General features: G+C 37.4%; 1 protein-coding gene across 1 annotated transcript in view; it reads left to right on the plus strand.

The window, feature by feature from the left end:
• Nucleotides 1-10,264: 10,264 nt before the first annotated feature.
• The window catches only part of LZTFL1 (leucine zipper transcription factor like 1), a 31,325-nt gene continuing 21,508 nt past the window's right edge, over nucleotides 10,265-20,081 (plus strand). Inside the window, exons 1-4 of the mRNA XM_058183371.1 lie at nucleotides 10,265-10,418; nucleotides 11,385-11,509; nucleotides 13,562-13,756; nucleotides 14,985-15,045. Coding sequence (XP_058039354.1) covers nucleotides 10,416-10,418; nucleotides 11,385-11,509; nucleotides 13,562-13,756; nucleotides 14,985-15,045 — 384 coding nt within the window. The 5' untranslated portion in view covers nucleotides 10,265-10,415. The remainder of the gene's footprint in view (nucleotides 10,419-11,384; nucleotides 11,510-13,561; nucleotides 13,757-14,984; nucleotides 15,046-20,081) is intronic.

Here is a 20,081-nt window from a genome sequence, read left to right on the forward strand (position 1 = left end):
TATAGTTCGTTTATTTTATTAGGAGACTGGAATGGAGTAATTGATACAAGAAGGATAAGAGAACCTCCTCCAAGAAGATACCTATACATGCAAAATTACCAAAATCCTTTTTTGAAATGATGGAAGACTTTGAGTTTAGAGATATATGGAGGTTACGGAATCCAGATGAGAGAGATTTTACTTTTTTTTCCGATAGGCATCAATCTTTCTCACGTATTGATTTTATTTTAATTTCTAATGACTTGCTTTCTAGGGTGAAGAAAATGAAGATATTTCCGAGGTGTTTAACTGACCATAGCCCAGTATGGATGGAATTATTACAAGGGAAAAAAGGTGGTAGAACATGGAGGTTGAATGAAAATCTGTTTAGATATGAGGATAATGTAAATTATTGTAAGAAACAGTTGAAATAATTTTTTGATTTTAATATGTACAAAGGGACACCTATAGGAACTGTGTGGGAGGCGAGCAAAGCGTTTATTAGAGGGATATTGATTTATTTGGATAATAGGCAAAGGAATAATAAACAAAGGCAGCGTAGGTACTTGGAAGAAGAAATTCAAAGGAAGCAACAGTTATTAATTCAAAACCCACAAGATCACAAACTTAAAAAGGCTATAAGAATATTACAGAGTCAATTTAATATGTTAATGGCAGACCAGGTGGCAACGAATATACAATATGCTAAACATAATACCTTTTGTAATGCAAATAAACCTGGGAGATGGTTGGCATATAACTTAAGGAAAAAACAGAAAGCACGTGTCATACAAAAAATAGAATATAAAGGTAAAGAGATATCAACAGGATAAAATTAAAAAGGCATTCTCAGAATTTTACACTGCACTATATGCAAAAGACAAAATATTGAATAGGGACATTTATGATTATTTGAAAGATTATAAGGTTAATATTCTAACATTAGAACAGAGGGAGGAGCTGAATCGGCCGATAGCTACTGGAGAAATAGTGGAGGCAATTAAACAATTAAAAATGGGGAAAACCCCTGGTACAGATGGTCTTACAGCAACTTATTATAAAAAAACACAGGATGAAATATTAGGCCCACTTAAAGAATTATTTAATCAGATACAATTAGGAGTGGGAATACCCCCATCATGGAAAACATCTTTTATTTCACTGATACCAAAAGAGGAGCAAGATTGCTCTAAACCCGGTAACTACAGGCCGATTTCACTTTTAAATAATGATTATAAGATTTTTGTAAAAATAATAGCAAATAGATTAATGTTAGTTTTACAACAAAGAATTCATACTGATCAATCTGGTTTTATAAAAGGGAGGCAGATGAGGAATAATGTTAGACAGATGATTAATATATTGGAATATTTGGAAAGAAGAATACTTCAGCAGCACTTACTTTTTTGGATGCAGAGAAAGCCTTTGATCGATTGCATTGGGATTTTTTATTTAAATTAATAGAGAAAATGCAATTTGGAGATTGTTTTGTTAGAATAATCAAAGCGATTTATGGAGAGCAAACAGCACAGATTATAATAAATGGTAGTTTGACAGAAGTTATTAAGATTGCGAAAGGAACGAGACAGGGATGTCCCTTATCACCATTATTGTTTGTTTTGACTCTGGAACCATTATTAGATAAAATACGAGAATTAAGGAAAATAGAGGGAATTAAGATTAGACAATATGAGTACAAAGTTAGAGCTTTTGCAGATGATGTAGTGGTTACTTTAACAAATCCTATAAATTCAAGTAGATTTTTGTTGGAAGTAATTGATAAATATGGAAAGGTATCAGGATTTAAAATAAATCAGAATAAAACAAAAGTGATAATTAAAAATATGTCTATACAACAGAAACAAAAACTAGAGGAAATGACAGGATTTGAGGTAGTAAAAAAGGTTAAATACTTAGGGTTTATATTAGCTCATTGAACAAGAAACTTTATAAGAATAATTATGACTTGCTATGGCAAAAGTTCAGAATGATATGAGTGTCTGGAAAAATTGCAGTTATCCCTATTGGGAAGGATTGCGGCTATTAAAATGAATGTGTTACCTAGATTGTTGTTTCTGTTCCAGATGATACCAATAATTAAAAAGGATAAAAATTTGGAAGATTGGCAGATTGGGATTAACAAATTTATATGGCAGGGTAAAAAGGCGAGGGTTAAAATGAAAATAATACAGGACTCAAGGGAAAGAGGTGGCTTAAGAATGCCCAACTTTAAACTATATTATGAAGCAGTAGCCCTTTCAGTAATAAGTGACTGGTTTAACTTAACAGAGGAAAGAATTTTGAATATAGAAGGTTATGACTTGTTATATGGATGGCATGCATATTTATTTTATGAAAAAAAAGTGGATAGGGCTTTTAAGAATCATGTGTTGAGAAGTGCTCTTTTGCGGGTCTGGTCTGGAAAAAATATTCCTATAAATTAGATTATAAGATTCCTATATGGGCAAGCCCCAGACATGCAATAGAGAATATAAATATAGAACAGAAACAGGAAATGATTACTTATAAAGAACTTTTGTATGCTGAAGGAGGTAGATTGCAATTAAAATCATTACAGGTATTAAATGAAGAAGGGAGGAATTATACTTGGTTTCAATATGGGCAAATAAGTGCTAGATGGAAAGAAGATCAAAAAATTGGTATAATGCAAAGGGAGGAAAATTAATAAAACAAATTAGAAATCAGACCCAGGAGCATATAAAGAGATTGTATAATGTGTTGCTTGAAATAGATTCGGAAAAGGATTTGGTAAAGGATTGTATGATAAAATGGGCACAGAATATTCAGGAACCAATAATGTTGGAAACATGGGAGAAAATTTGGGTTAGAAATGTTAAGTTTACACAAGCACAGAATTTAAGGAAAATTTTATAAGATGTTTTATAGATGGCACTTAGATCCCAAAAAATTATCATGTATGTATCCTAATATCCAAGCGAAATGTTGGAGGTGTGATTGTGATGATGCTACATATTTTCATATTTGGTGGACTTGCAAGAAAATTAAGGTCTTTTGGATAAGAATTTGGTGGATTATTCAAAATGTACTGAAGAAGAAGATAAAGTTCCTGCCACAATTTTTCCTTTTGGGAATTATAACGGATTGTACAGGGATTGAGACTAAATTGATTCTGAATTTAATAACAGCAGCAAGACTGTTGATTGGACAATACTGGAAGAAAGAAGAAATACCTACAATAGAAGAATGGATACTGAAAGTTATTAATTTGGCTGAGATGGCTAAAATCTCAGCTTTTTTAAAAGACAATACGCAGGAAAGATATTTAATTGAATGGAAAAAATGGATTGATTATCTACAAAAAAAGATATCAGATTAAGAAATATCAGATTGCCTTTGAATAATTAGAAAGTTATTTTATGTAATGGGGAGGGGGTCGGGAGATGAAAAGCTTTGGATGTGGTTACTTGGATTGGAAGGGAAAATTTTATTCTATGTTTGGTTTATGTACAACCAACCACGGGAAGCCGTGGGGGGGGGAGGGAGGGGGGAAGGGGGTTTTTTGGGAGGGAGGGGGGGAAAAAGGGGGAAAATGTTTTTGTTTTTTAAAACTCTTTCAATAAAAAAGAAAGTAAAAAAAGCAAGCATTTCCCTTATTTCAAAAAGTCTCATGCTTATATATTCTCATCCATTAATATTTCCATCTTAATCTATTTCAATTCCATTTTTATTTTCCCTTAAAATTCCATGGTTTCTTTGTTTATTCTATATTTCTATTGATTCTCCTTTTTTCCTCTTCCCCCATTTTTTATTTCTCTCTATTAACCCCTATATAATTCTTTGAATTTATATTTTAACATCATAAATTCTTTGTTCACTGTCAGTTCTGGAGCAGCTCTTGTTTTTTTCTGAGTCTTATTTTCCATCCAATCTTGTAATTGTTTCTTTTATTTCTTGCTTAAAAATTGTGTGTGTGTTTGTCTTCATTTCAGTTGTTCTCTGTTTCGTTCTTTGAAGTTGTAGCTCTTATTCTTGTCAAGGTCGAACAGCTTATTAACAAAGTCAATAAGTTCTCACAGTCTTATCACTGCCATAAAAAGATTTTCAACAATGGCCAGAGTTCTTGTAATTTCCTCTTGCACCTTTAGATGTCACTTTGCAATCCACAATTCTAATCCACAATTAGCAAAAGTATCCATTTTGTTTCCTTTATTTAGACCCGCACCTTGTTTTACTTTAGTTTATTTCTTGTTTCTTCCAATTAGTCCCATTTAAAGTCCAATAGATTTAAGTTTGAAATTTATTTAGTTCCAGTCCATAGAGGAAAAAGAAAATCGGAGATATTCCGATTTTACAGTTTTAAGTCCTCAATTTTTCCTTTTTTCCTTTTTGTAATCTTTAATCAATTTTAAACGCTTCCAAATTATCCAAATTCCTGGCTTTAATTAAGGGTTCCATTTTTTTCCCCTTTTTGTTTGAGGGATCTGTACTTCAATTTCAAAATTCAAGTTTCTATCAGGTCTTTGGGTACTGCTTCTGTTTCTTTTGTTCTATTGTATTAACAGTCCTTGTCAATTTAGCTGCTATTCCAGAGTTTTAACATTTTTTTTAAATTTACATTTATATCCCGCCCTTCTCCGAAGACTCAGGGCAGCTTACAATGTGTAAGGCAATAGTCTCATTCTATTTGTATATTTACAAAGTCAACTTATTGCCCCCCCAACAATCTGGGTCCTCATTTTACCTACCTTATAAAGGATGGAAGGCTGAGTCAACCTTGGGCCTGGTGGGACTAGAACCTGCAGTAATTGCAGGCAGCTGTGTTTTAATAACAGGCTATCTTACAGTCTGAGCCACCACGGCCCTTTTTTTAAGCAAATGTCAATTTTAAAATAGTCTTTCCTGAGTTGTTGTTCACTCACCCAGCTTCAATATTTTGTCCAATTCACTGCTTCAAAACTCCAGCACAGTCTTATGTGGCCGTCCCAACTTTGGCAGCTTGTAATGGCTGCATGTCCTCATTGCTGGGTCGAAGGCTAAAAGGCCGGTGCTGCAGGGAATTTGCAACTTCTCTGTTCACTCCAGCAGTTCCTTCTTTCCTCGCTGTCCCTGCAGGACAGCTATGGTCCACTGTGGACTCCCATAATGATGGGGATATCGGCGCTCCCCCCCGGAGTTCCTGAGGTTCGTGACCATCTCGCTGTGACGCTGGCCATGCTTCCTCCCCTGTAATGAAACTCTTAACTGGCATGCTATAGATGGCTTATGTTGGATATATGGAAAGTTTGCCTATGTACAATTGCCTAGCTGATAGGCAGCATGTGTATTAGGAACTGTGAATCCTAGCCTTTCCTATTGCCCATACAATAAGGTGTTGTGGCCAGTCTGCTGGCAGCAGAGTTGGACAGTGAGGAGGTTGGGAAGGAACATGGGCCAGTCTTGGGGCTGGGGAAAATTCAGACAAGGGTTCTGCATTGGAGTCAGAGAGGGAGATAGACAGCAGTGAGACAGAGGAACAGCTGGAGCTTGTTCCCAGTGTGTGCATGCACAGAGCTGCCAGAAGACAAGAACAACTAAAAAAGCAAGGTCGACTTGGGAGTAAAGCCACACTTTGGAGGTGATTGGCTGCTTCCATAAGAAACAAAAGAGGAGCAAATGGGAAGTGGGCTTTTGCAGGAAACAATTTGTTCGTTCGTTTCAAGAGTGGAAAGTTCTATTCTGTTCTAAGAGACTCTGTGTCAAGTTTTGCCTTACACTGCGTTTGGAAACTAGTTATCTGGCAGCTTTCCAAGCGAGATAAGGTTTGTGTTGATAAATATTCTTCTGAAAGACTGTTTGCCAAACCTTGCTGGCTGTGAATGAAAGGAATTCACAGCCATGTAAATAAAAGGGTTTTTGCCGGGACCAAAACTCTGCTTTATAGTTTTAAAGGAAGCCTAGGTCAGAACACAAGGTGACAGACTGAGTGTACCTATTTATGTGGAAGCAGGCCACAGATCTATAATGAGTGACCTCCAGAGAGAATAATTCAGGTATACAGACCAGCCGCCTGGGCAGAAGATGGAATGTTTGGTTATAGAACTCCCATGTATATGTTTATTAGAGTTATAAGGTTACAGGCTGTGCTTGAAATAATAATTAATGAAACCACTATTGCTTTAATGGCTGCATGGCTTATTTAGTTTAAAACAGCAATATATCAGAATAGACGTGCTTTACACTTTTTGTTAGCAACAGGAGGTGGTTCTTAGCCTTTGGAGGTCTCCTTGCCCTCCCGTTTCATACCTCTGATCCAGTCTATGATTACATCTCCCATTATTGAGATAACAGGAAGCATCCTGTCATAAAGAAAAGGGACATAGTGACATGAATCAATCTAACCTTTGCTATTTGCTTCTGTTAAGAATTGATTGTGCTATTTTGCTATGGTTAGGAATTACTTATTAGGAATAAATTCTGTAACCCTCGCTTGTTAAGAATTGTATCCTTTGCTATTTTGGTTTCTTGCTTCTGTTATTTGCTTCAGAGCTAGGCACATCCTTGGCGATAGAACAAAACAGTTACCCAGGAACATCCTGCTCCATAGATAAATGGGACCAGAGAAGGGGCTACCTAGGAGTATGAACACATAATGCTACAAGAGATACTCTGTAAGATAACAAAAAGCATGGACAGAGCATGGACAAAGAATGCTCCATGGATGGGGGGGCATGGGCAAGACATTGCCCACATTGGGTAACGAAATTTTACCTCTGATTGGCTAAATGAGTGTATAAGATTCTAGATACCACAGGTACCCCAGGGCTCTATTTTAGGCTCAGTACCAGTGGTGGGTTGCCCCTGGTTCACACGGGTTCTATAGAACCAGTAGTCAAACTGGTGGGAGGCTCTACCCACTGACCCGAACATCATCAAAAGCAATCTGCGCACGCGGGCATGATGCAAACCAGTAGTAAAGGTAAGTAGAACCCACCCCTGCCCAGTATTCTTCAACATACTCATCAATGATTTGGATGAGGGGACAGATGGGGAACTCATCAAATTTGCAGACGACACCAAGCTATCAGGAATAGACAACACTCCGGAAGATAGATTTAAGATACAGAAGGATCTTTTTTTTAGAGAGAGAGAGAGAGAGAGAGAGAGAGAATTTTTTTATTTTTAAACAAACAATTCATCATTAATCAATCAGTGTAACATCTGGTACAATTTTTTTTTGTGTCAACATATTCAACATTTATCATCATTTTCTTAGTAAATATTTATCTGTCCTTTTACTTTTAAATTTAATGTATTACAACATATTTTTCCCATATTTCTTTTTTTTTTTACATTGCCTGTTGTCTATATTCAGTCTCTATCCATTGATAAAATACAGAAGATACAGAAGATACAGAAGGATCTTGACAGACTTGAATATTTGACGCAATCTAACAAAATGAAATTCAAGGGTGAAAAAAGCAAGATTCTACTACATTTATGCAAGAAAAACAATGTACAGGTCAAGGATAAAATCTTAAAATTTTCCCTACCGGTTCTGTGGGTGTGGCTTGGTGGTCAGATGACTGGGTGGGCATGGCCAATAACAATAAATAATAAAAATAATAAGCAAAGTATACAAAACAATAAGAAGTACCCAAAACCAACTTTCACACTTTACAAACACACAACACAACATAACTGACTCACACACAATGTAAAAGCAGCTGCACTTCACCCAAAATGGCCCCTGCAACATGCAGGAACCTCACACAGCCACAAAAAGCTCAAAAACCAACTTTCACACTTTACACACACACAATACAATTGACTCTCTCTCTCTCACACACACAAAATGCCAATACAGGTTTGTGAGATTTTGTGTGTTTGTGTAGTTAGAGTGAAACACTACAGAAAGACACCAAATCTCAGCTGCACAAATATTTTATTTTATTTTATTTATATTTTTTAAATCAGGGGTCTCCAAACCTTAGTAACTTTAAGGTTTGTGGACTTCAATTCCAAGAGTTCCTCAGCCAGCAAAGCAGGCAGATTGAGTTGCTCACTGAGGAAATGGATTGCAGGCAGGCAGATTCAGTTGCTAGCTGATGCAACTGATGTAAAGCATGACTTTGCAAGCCCGAAAGAAGCAGCAATAAGGCAAGTGGGGCCGAGGCATTGGGTGGGGACTGTTGTAAGAGGTTGTTTAAAATGATTTTAAAAGGCTGTGATAATGAGGCAACTCATCTGGAATCGCCAGAGGGAAAAAAAGATTTTAAAAGCTCCTCTGACGATCCCAGCTGAAGTTGCCTCATAGCAGCCCAGAACCTCTTAAAATAATTGTTTTAACAAGCTCTTTGGCTGAAGAGCTTGTAGAAAACATTTTTTTTAAGGTTCTGGTGATGAGGATCGCCAGAGGAGCCTTTTTAAAGCTTTTTTTTTACAAAGGGTTTTTTTTTAAAGGGTTCTGATGATCCCATTACTTTTAAAGGAATGTTTTCGTCTGAATAAAAAATGCTTTTAAAAGTAAAAAAAGAAAAGAAAAACCTGACGATAGTGTGGCTCAGCAGGAGCAGGGGGTGGGGCCAGGGATTTTTGCTACTGGTTCTCTGAACCACCAGGTGCCATCGCTACCGGATCAGGAGAGCTGGTCCGAACCGGGAGCATTTCACCCCTGGTACAGGTATATGTAGTACTTTGCTCAATAGTGGTGACTGTGAGAGGAATCTTGGAGTTCTAGTGGATCATCATTTAAATATGAGCCAGCACTGTGCTGCAGCTGCCAGAAAAGCCAACAAAGTTCTAGCCTGCATAAACATATAGAAAGAATCAAGATCATGTGAAGTGTTGATACCACTTACCAATGCCTTGGTAAGGCCACACTTGAAATACTGCATCCAATTTTAGTTGCCACAATGTAAAAAAGATGTTGGGACTCTAGAAAGAGTGCAGAGAAGAGCAACAAACATGATTAGGGGACTTGAGGATTAAAACATATAAAGAATGGTTGCTGGAACTGGATATGTCTAGTCTTATGAAAAGAAGGACTAGGGGTGATATTAGTGTTCCAATATCTCAGGGGTTGCCACAAAGAAGAGGGAGTCAAGCTATTCTTCAACACACCTGAGGGTAGAACAAGAAGCAATGGGTGGAAACTAATCAAGGAGAGAAGCAACTCAGAACTAAGGAGAAATTTCCTGACAGATAGAACAATTAATTAGTGGAACAACTTGCCTGCAGAAGTTGTAAATGCTCCAATTAGCAGACCTCTAAGGTCCCTTCCAATTGTATTGTATTGTATTTGCATTTGTATTATTTGTATTTGTATTTATATTTACGTTTTCCTAGGTGTGGCTTTTTCCCTCTTCCATGTTTTTTATATATATGCTTATGGAATAAGTTCACCCGGCTCTTTTTTATACAAATAAAAGCTGTTATTTCCAAGACTCCCTTGAGTCTCATATTTGGCATCCCAGTGACTCAAATAGTTTTGAACCTAACAAAGCGAAAGTTATAATGAAACATTATAATTCATATTATATATACATTGTGTATATCAGTGTAAAGAAAACTACGCAGAGAAGAAATATTTGGGAGATTGAATTCCGACCCAGCCACAGTAGACCTATTGATTTCAATCGAACCTTTCAAAGAATGGCCAAATTCTTGTTTCTGTCTTTAACATAGGGGGGAAATGTTGCTAGGGGGGAAACGCTGCTGAGTGATGACAGGGAAAGCCTTTAAATGCATTGTATTCTACACCATATTATTTTATTTTTATTTATTTATTTATTTATTTATTTTGTCATAACAGTATATATAAGCATTATTAACATGAAATAATTATATAATATATAAGCATATATATGAGCATAAGTATGTAATAACTATATTAATTGGAAGGAAACAACAGGACACGGAATGGTAGGCTCATTTGTGCTCTTATGCACGCCCCGTACAGACCTCTTAGGAATGGGGTGAGGTCAATAATAGATTTTGGGATTTTGAGGAGACCACAGTCAGGTAATGCGTTCCAAACATCAATAACTGTTACAGAAGTCATATTTTCTGCAATCAAGATTGAAGCAGTTAACATTAAAATTGCTCTTGTATTGTTGTGATTGAAGCTGAAGAAGTTTTCAACAGGAAGAACATTGCAATAGATGATTCTATTTATAGATGATTCTATTTATCCCGGGCGTACTGGGATAGGGCGGGAAATAACGTAAAGAACATAATGCCAGTGTTTCCGACTTTGAAACCTCTGAGCTATAGCAGAATCCCTCCTTCCAAAAAGCCGTTAACCCGCCTTTTCGCCCACGCGACCACTAAAGAACTTCATTTCCGTCAGTGAGAACACTCGATCAGCCAATGATGCTTTAAAGAAGACGCTCGCGAGGTTTTCGTTTCTTCACCATGGCAACCTTAGTCCGGTAAATCGTGGCGTCTTCTTCGTAGTGGGCCGCCGGTGGTTCGTCATGGTGAGTAACCGGCGCTTCTGCTGTTTTTCAGCCGTCCCTTCAATATTCGGTTATGCTCTTCCTTCACTTCGCGGGAGAAATGGAATTTGGCATTATTCGCTCAAAATGTGGCATTATTCGCTCAAAAGAGCCCTGATCGTCGCTTACTGCATTCCAAATTATCAGTTTAGATCTTTACATTAGAAATTAAAATTGTGTAACATTAAGACCCCTGTGACGCTAAAGATAGGGCTATCAATTCTTGACTGCAAAAATCCGTATCACTGGATAGCAGGAAAGAAACTGGTGTTTTTACAACATTGATATGGAAACTTTTACTTATGCCGAATTCGCATTACACACATATCTCTGATACCGGATTTTGTCTTGCAGTATTTGATTATGACCCTCCCTCCTCTCCCCATCCTTTTTTTTTCTTGCTGATTTACTATCAGATCGCTTGCAGGATCATTCTTAGTATTGATTTATGCTGGACAGATCAGACAGAAATAGTGCTGCATCTTTCAGTAGGAATATATCTTGCTTTGAATGAGTGAGCATGGGATTGTTGATATCAAATGAATCTGAGAATGTCGATGATGAATTTCTATTTGATATTCTGTCATTCTTATTTTTCTTTTTGTATATGCTGTTCTTTTCTAAGAGTGTATGAAGATTGTATATATTTATTCAGTTTTTATAGTATTGATTAACATCATGGCTACCAGGTTTGATTTTTAAATCTGGACAATGTAATTATATGATGGGGACAGTGACTTAAAAATGGTGTATAAATATATATGTAAGTATTTTTTTAAGGGCAATATTCTAAGTATATTTTCAGAAAATTTTCTATAAACCATTTCTTTAGTTATGGGAAAGCTTAAGTGCCCTTTAAATTAAGCATATAAGTTCTTTAAATATGATAGAAAGTCCTTTAAATATTATAGGAAATCTTTATATCAGTATTTTATATTTTATATGCAGGCAGAGTTGGGTCTAAATGATCACCATCAGAATGAAGTAATCAACTACATGCGATTTGCACGCTCTAAACGTGGTCTGCGCCTTAAGACGGTAGACTCTTGTTTTCAAGACCTTAAGGAAAGCAGGTAATATGAGAATAGGAAAATTAGATGCCAATTTTAGCCATAATTTTAAACGTATTGTCGAAAATGCATGCTCTAATTAGAGCATGATCATATTTACCAATATGAGAAGTATAACAATACTGCAACTATGCATAAGATTTGGAAGCATCCTCATGTTCAGTTTAAATTTTTTAATTTTATTTTCAACATTTATGCCAGATAACATATGGGACATATAAATAGTGATACAAAATAAATAAAGATGACTTAAACGTATTTGGCTGATATACATTAGAGTCTACAAGACATTGAATTCAAAGGTAAAAAGGTACTTTGAAGCACAATAAAACATGCACATATTAGTCTGCAACCAGGAATGTGTGCATAGGATATCCAAATATTCAATATGACAGCTGTGATTGGGTAACACACATAAAAGGTATAAACTTCAATCATAGGGTCATAGCCACTATTTAGAGGTTGTTTTTTTATGACAGCGCTCAGTCCTCTCTACAGTTTTTAAAGCACTATTCTCACTGGGAAAAGGCACATTTTTGCCTTTGAATCCAAAAGCCTGCACAGTCAAGATGTGCATAATCTCTTTCTATATTGCATTTGTTATTAGTCTCTTATATAATTACTCCAATATTGATTAAAATCAGTACTCAGAAGTGATTCCCAACACCTTGCTTTTTAATAAAATGGAAGGACAAATTGTGGCATATTTGTATATAGCCATCTTTATTACGGTATCAACTGACCCTTCTCTGCTCTTATGGCTTTTCCTCCTTGTGTTAAAAATGTTTCCAGCTTGTTATTTTATTAAGTCTATGTGTATCAGACATTTATATAAATTGTTTTAAACCATTTTGATAGCATTTTTGCCAAAAAATTATTTTAAAAATGTAATCATGCATATTACAGAATTTAAATATGAAAGGCAAGCATTGTATCTCTTATTAATTAATTATAATGTACAAATATTTGTTTCAAATGTAGCTTCAAAAAGTACCATCTTAAAATGGAATATTTAAAATTGTTTAATTATCAAACCAGTTAGGACTTTGCCCTGGATATATTTTGTGCACTTATGAGTACTTTACTGGTTTCTACTGTTCATTATAGCCAATACATTTTGAATATCTTCAGAAATTCCATTATGAAGTTTGAGAAAATAGCATAGGAAGTTAAAATTTGATTGTGGTATCACCCATATTCATACAAAAGCAATTATCTTCTATATATCAACCATAATTTTATTTAAATTCAGTTCCAATGGAAAGTGTCACAATTGCAAGATGGGCAAGTATTTTATTTATTTTTTATTTTATTTTTCACATTTATATAGTCCTTGACTTATCATTTATTTAATGATGCTCTAGAATTATGATAGTTTCAGAAAGGATGCTTTACAACTCACAAAGCACTTCTGATCATTGCAAAATGTTGCACTACACTACCATCCTGAAAATCCTGGTTGGATTTGGCACAGAAGATTTTTAGTTCTTGAGTGCAACCTTCTAGAGTCTTTCTCAGTCCCTTAAGGCACCCCATGCTCCTTACCTGAGATTCTATCCGCTTAACAACCTATGCAGTTGCTTAATGACTACAACCAGGACTGCTGGGATTACAGTCATTAAGGAAAACAGTCACATGGGCAGTAATGTGGACATCTAGCTTAATGATGCTGCACTCAGTGATTGAGATTCTGATTCCAATTGTGGTTAAAAATTGAAGACTACCTGTATATGGATTGACGTAATAAATAAATATAAAAAAGTAAATTACTTACAAATTTAGAAATAATATTCTTAATGTATAGGTTTCATCTTTGCTATTCATTGATGAAATGAGTAATTTCCTCTGAGACTATGAATTTGTGCTGGTTTTTGCTAGTTTTGCTGAATAAATTCTGAATAAATTTATGAATAAATATGAATTCTATTCATGACATTACATCTTGGCTATATTTAGTGAAATTGAATGCCTACATAAACTACTTTTCAAAAAATGTTTTTGGAATAGTTAGCATAGTTTTTAAAATTATTCTATTTTCTGGATTCCTTTTTTTAGGCTTGTGGAAGATACATTCACTGTTGATGAAGTGACTGATATTCTGGATGGTTTACAGACTGTAGTGCATAGTGAGGTGGAATCAGAACTTATTAATACAACTTACACCAATGTATTACTTTTACGACAATTTTTTTCCCAGGCAGAGAAATGGTGTCTTAAATTGCAAACTGACATTTCAGAACTGGAAAATAGGTGAGGACTTTAAAGATAACTTCATAGATTTTAAATATTTCTATTAATATATATGATGTCTTTATTCATAATGAATCAACCCAGTACATTGGTATAATAATTGATAGCAGAGTCCCAAAGCTGTTTTATTTGGAAATGGATCTAGTTTGCTCAATAAAACTTATTCTTTCAAAAATATGTTTTTAAGTCTCAAAAATAATGTTTTCATTTGAGACATCTTTATATTATAAAGACACCCCCAAGTTAAGCTCAAATCCTAGTAACTCTGCATTTATATTGGTACTATTGCTAAGGATATTTGCTGTTGCTTTTTCTAGGCTACTTTTTTACTTTCAAATCTAGCTAACAATCCTGGAGTTCTCAGGTGCCTACCCGCATCCAAAATCTAGTGTCAGGCATAAAAGAATAGGTCTACACCTGAAGGGACAATTTAACTGATTTATTGCTGAAAGCCTACGTACAGAAATTTTCTGATGTAATAATCAGTTTGCCTAGAGCAGTGATGGATAACCTTTTTGCCATCTTGTGCCAAAAGCAGGGGGAGCGCGGGGGGAGTCATACACATGCGTGCCTACACGCGTAATTCTATGCAACCTGTGCATGCATATGCGACCCCCCCCACAGTCTCCCCGCTTTTGGCACGCAACAGCATGGTGGGCCCAGTAGGCCTGTTTTTTGCTCTCCCCAGGCTCCAGAGGCTTTCTAAAAGCCTGGGGAGGTCAAAAACGGCCTTCCCCATCCCCCGGAGGCCCTCTGGAGGCCAAAAATGGTTTGCTGTCTCCCCAGGCTCCTAGAAAGGCTCTGGAGCCTGGGGAGGGCAAAAATGGGCTTTCCCACCCCCCAGAGGCCTTCTGGAGGCAGGAAACAGCCTATTTCCCTACTTCTGGTGGGCCCAGAAGGCCAGAGCTGAGCCCATGTGCCCACCAATATGGCTCTGCTTGCCACCTGTGGCACACATGCCATAGGTTTGCCATCATGAGTCTAGAGTCAGATAAAGGTCAATCACAGTCATGGGCAAGACAAGCTGGGGGGTTGGATATACTTTGAGTCTACATAGTGATTCTAGGCTGATCTCCCTTTTCACCCCTCTCCCTGGCTCTGCCAGTCTTTCTCTTTAAGTCTAATTAGCATCTGAGATCAACCATGGTTAGCTGAGAGATTCTGCCATCTACTGAATGTAATTTAATGTTCAATAGGGTTAACTAAAATATTTATTGCTTTTTTCAAGGGATTTATTAGAACAAGTTGCTGAGTTTGAAAAATCAGAATTTACATCTTCAAATAAGAAGGTATGATTATTTTTAAAAGAGTGATCTAATGGAAAAATAGCTGTGGGTTTATATTGTTGTCATGGGTACATTTTCAGGTCCTGAGGATTTTATAGAAATTTAGTACAATATATTATTGTAATTTTTTGGCCTCAGGAGTTTTTTTTACTGTCTTGATTAGTTTGGTATCTTGTTCTCTGGTTAACACAACATTTTATTTTCTTCTGTTATCTTCTGCACAATAACCTACTCTTCCCCCATATCTTCTGCATTGGTTAGTTAGTGTCTCTTGATGTTGAAACGTTCCGAAGGCTGAAGATGATGAATCAGACTTTTTTCAGAATCAGTAACAAAGTTTCTTGAAGAATCAACAGCATAAAGAATCCATAGAATCAACAGTAAACAATGTCCAGAATCAACAGCATCTTTTTGAACATTACATAAAGTTTATATAGCCTTTCATACCTAGCTCATCTTAGCTAACATATGTGTAGCTTCATTATTGGCTAATGAATCTCCAAGGCACAATAATTGGTTAGTAATTACATCATTGGCTTTCGTGTCAATATGCGTGTATGCCATCTAAAACCAGAATCACCACGATGCCCTGTGCCAGACGCAAGAACCTCATATGGAAGAAAAAGAAGTTGTGCCACAGAAGAGCCCTTAGAGAGAAGTTGTGGAATATTAACCCAGATTTGCATAAGAATAACCCCAGTATAGTCAGAATCAATAACTCCTGGAACCACAAAATAGCCCAATTTATGAGCAGAAGAACGTGGTAAAATAAGACCCACTAATCCAGAAGGTATAGGACCAGTGTACTGAGAATGCACAAGTTTAACTTCTAAAGGAAACTTAAAATCCAAATTTTCCTGAGTAGCTAAATCAACCCCAGCACTACTGGCTGTGGCTAGGGCTGCACAAGAGAGGGGGATAGTGTTACAGAAAAGGCAGGCTTTGTTTTCTTCATTGGCAAGTTTCCTGAGCGAAAACCTAATGCCTTCTAACAACCCCTTTATAAAATTTCCACTAACTCCATAATCTGTAACAGCTCGCTTCAACTCCGGTAAAATTTGATATGGCAAATCCTCCCATTCTGCTATCTGTTGACCAGCCCTGGATGATATTGAACAGGACATACAGACAACAATTCAGCTGACTCTTTCCCAGAAATAGCAACATCTTTCTTACAAGTTTCTACCATCTTTTGAAAAGAAGATTGTGGAACAATGTCAGGAGGAGGTTTTTGTGGCTTTTGTCCAGTATCATGAAGAACAGGAGATAATAATTCAGACACTGAAGGAAGCACAATAGCAGTGGAATGCTGAGGTGAAGGAGGTGATAAAAGAGAAACTTCCTTATGACCAAATGTTTCTACAGCATAGTGACATAAATGCCAAACTTGCAAAATTTCTATCTCTGCCCGTGGCTCTGAATGCAAAACTGTTCCAATTTTCTCCCAATCTGACAATTTTTTTTTCATAAAAAAGTTTTATTTTTACAATCATGTCAAACAACTCATTCAATGTACAGTTATATACAATTAGTCGGGCTTGCCCAGTCACCCCCCCCCTTTTTAACACTCTTCCCTCTTCTACCTTCTTTTACTTTCCAGACCTTCCTCTCCTTCTCTTATCTACATCCTCTCCTCCCTCCACCCTCCACCTTCCTTCTCCCTCTTCTACCCCTCTTCCTTCCTCTTCTCCTCTTTCCTACCTCCTACTCTCTCTTTTCTCCCTCCCCACTGTTCTAAAATGGTAACTGGGCAGACCCGACCCTACATTAATTATATTTATACATCTTCAATAATCCCTGTACATTAACCATCACTCCATCTCTAGCCTCAACCCCCAATTCCCTCCCCTTACTCCCACCCCCTACCCCGACTTCCCAGAACAAAATGCAGGGTATCAAAACTAACAATCATAATCTAAAATAATTCCTAAATTATAATCTCTAGTCTCTCCACACTTAATCACACTCTCAATTCCCCTCTCCTTCAGAAATATATCTAATACAAAATATTTCCTAAATTTACTCATATGCTATTCGATATTTTTTTATCTGATACTTATTTTGAATATAATCAATCCACATTTTCCATTCTAAAATATATTTTTCTTGTGTATAGTCTTTCAAGTAAGCAGAGATTTTTGCCATTTCTGCCAGATTTGATACTTTGAGTGTCCATTCTTCAATTGTAGGTAATTCTTCTTTCTTCCAATATTGAGCAATCAAAAGTCTTGCGGCTGTTATTAAGATCAAAATCAATTTAGTCTCTATAGCTGTACAATCCATAATTATTCCTAGTAGAAAGAACCGTGCGGTAAACTTAATCTTCTTTTTCAAAATATTCTGCATGATCCACCATACTTTAATCCAAAATGCTTTAACTTTTTTACAAGTCCACCATATATGGTAATAAGTGGCATCTTCACAATCGCATCTCCAACATTTAGCCTGTACATTAGGATACATACATGACAACTTTTTGGGGTCTAAATGCCATCTATAAAACATCTTATAAAAATTTTCTCTCATATTTTGCGCTTGTGTAAATTTAACATTCCTCACCCAAATTCTTTCCCAAGTTTCCAACATTATTGGTTGCTGAAAATTTTGTGCCCACTTAATCATACAATCCTTAACCAATTCAGTCTCTGAGTCTATTTCTACTAATACATTATACAACCTCTTAATATGCTGTTGGCCTTGATCTCTCATTTGTTTTAACAAATTATCCTCAGTTTGCTTAACACCTATTTTTTGATCTAATTTCCATCTAGCTTGTAATTGTCCATATTGGAACCATGTATAATTTTTCCCTTCTTCCCCCATCTTTTCTCTGGATTTTAATTGTAATTCCCCCTTTTCCATACAAAGAAGTTCTTTATAGGTAACTACCTCCATCTTTTGATATATATTTATATTTTCTATCATGTGTCTCGGGATTGCCCATATTGGAATCTTTCCATCTAATTTATATTGATATTTCCTCCAAACCCTCAATAATGCATTTCTAATTATATTATTTTTAAATATTTTATCTACTTTCTTATCATATAATAAATAGGCATGCCACCCATATAACAAACCATAACCTTCTATATTCAAAACTCTTTCCTCAGTTAAATTAATCCAATCAGTAATTAATGATAAGACAACCAATCTGACAATTTTAAAGAGCCTTTTTCTGAATACCATAAAGATTTTAAAGCAATCTCTTGGACCAGCTGAAAGAAAGCTCGTTGTGAAACAATTTTTTTTCATTTTTCTTAAGAAGATAAGCTAACTCCTCTGCATGCTTTCTCTGCCCCTGAGAAAGCAAAGACCCCATACTCACAGAAACCAAAAAAATGGTTGAAGAAGCCTGAAGGCTGAAGGTGCACACCTGTCCTTGCTGGGCGAAGTAAGGAGTCCCTGTTTCGGGGCGCCAATTGTTGAAACATTCCGAAGGCTGAAGATGATGAATCAGACTTTTTCCAGAATCAGTAACGAAGTTTATTGAAGAATCAACAGCATAGAGAATCCATAGAATCAACAGTAAACAATGTCCAGAATAAATAGCATCTTATTGAACACACAAAGTTTATATAACTTTTCATACCTAGCTCAGCTTAGCTAACATATGTGTAGCTTCATTATTGGCTAATGAATCTCCAAGGCACAATAATTGGTTAGTAATTACATCATTGGCTTTCGTGTGAATATGCTGGTATGCGCATGTGTGTAAAAGAGGTAAAAGCAACAAATGTTTCACGGTTACAATTTGTATCATCCGGTATCCTTGTATATACTGGGAATGCTGCTTAAATGAGGTTTGCCATCCAAGATAAGAGCGTTGCCCTCATTCCAGGGAGACGGAACCAATACGTTGGTTCCGTCCCAGGTGTCTGATGGACCCTGAGAGGTTCCTGACGGAGCTTGGGAATCTGGCCCACGGCACGACTGAAGAACTAGTCGCGGCCTGGGAACAGGCCGCGGCTGGAGCTTTGGACCGTGTCGTGCCTTTGCGGCCTCTGACCCGGCGCCGATCTCGACCAGCTCCTTGGTTTTCCGAGGAGCTGAGGGAGATGAAACGCCGGAGAAGACGGCTAGAGAGTGTCTGGAGATCCAGCCGCTCCGAGGCTGACCGGACACTAGTTAGGTCCTATAGTAGGACCTACCTAGTGGCATTGAGGGAGGCGAAGCGTTTTTACGTTTCCTCCCTCATTGCGTCGGCAGATAACCGCCCGGCCGCCCTGTTTCGGGTGACCCGCTCCCTCCTTCAACAGGAGGGGCAGGGGGACCCATTACTAGGGCGTGCCGAGGAGTTTAATGGTTATCTATACGACAAAATCGTTCAGCTTCGGGACGGATTGGATCAAAATTGGGTAGATCCAGGTGAGGGTTCCAAGGCCCGTCTTGTTGAGGCTGTTTGGGATAGCTTTGATCCTGTGACTCCCGAGGACATGGACAAGTTGCTGGGAAGGTTGAATGCCACCACATGTTTACTGGACCCGTGTCCCTCCTGGTTGGTGCTGGCCACACAGGAGGTGACACGAGGCTGGCTCCAGGGGATTACAAATGCTTCTTTGCGGGAGGGGATCTTTCCCGCTGCCTTGAAAGAGGCGGTGGTGAGACCTCTCCTCAAGAAGCCTTCCCTGGACCCAGCTGTTTTAGGTAATTACCATCCAGTCTCCAATCTTCGCTTCACGGCGAAGGTTGTAGAGAGTGCGGTGGCATGTCAGCTACCCCAGTACCTGGATGAAACTCTATCTAGACCCGTTCCAGTCCGGCTTCCAACCTGGTTACAGTACTGAGACGGCTTTGGTCGCGTTGGTGGATGATCTCTGGAGAGCCAGGGGTAAGGGTTACTCCTCTGCCCTGGTCCTATTAGATCTCTCAGCGGCTTTTGATATCATCGACCATGGTATCCTGCTGCGCCGGCTAGAGGGGTTGGGAGTGGGAGGCACCGTTTATCAGTGGTTCTCCTCCTGCCTCTCTGACCGGACGCAGACGGTGTTGACAGGGGGGCAGAGATCGACCCCGAAATGCCTCCTTTGTGGGGTGCC

Source organism: Ahaetulla prasina, chromosome 4 (assembly GCF_028640845.1).
Source record: "Ahaetulla prasina isolate Xishuangbanna chromosome 4, ASM2864084v1, whole genome shotgun sequence".
NCBI classification, from domain to species: Eukaryota; Metazoa; Chordata; class Lepidosauria; order Squamata; family Colubridae; genus Ahaetulla; species Ahaetulla prasina.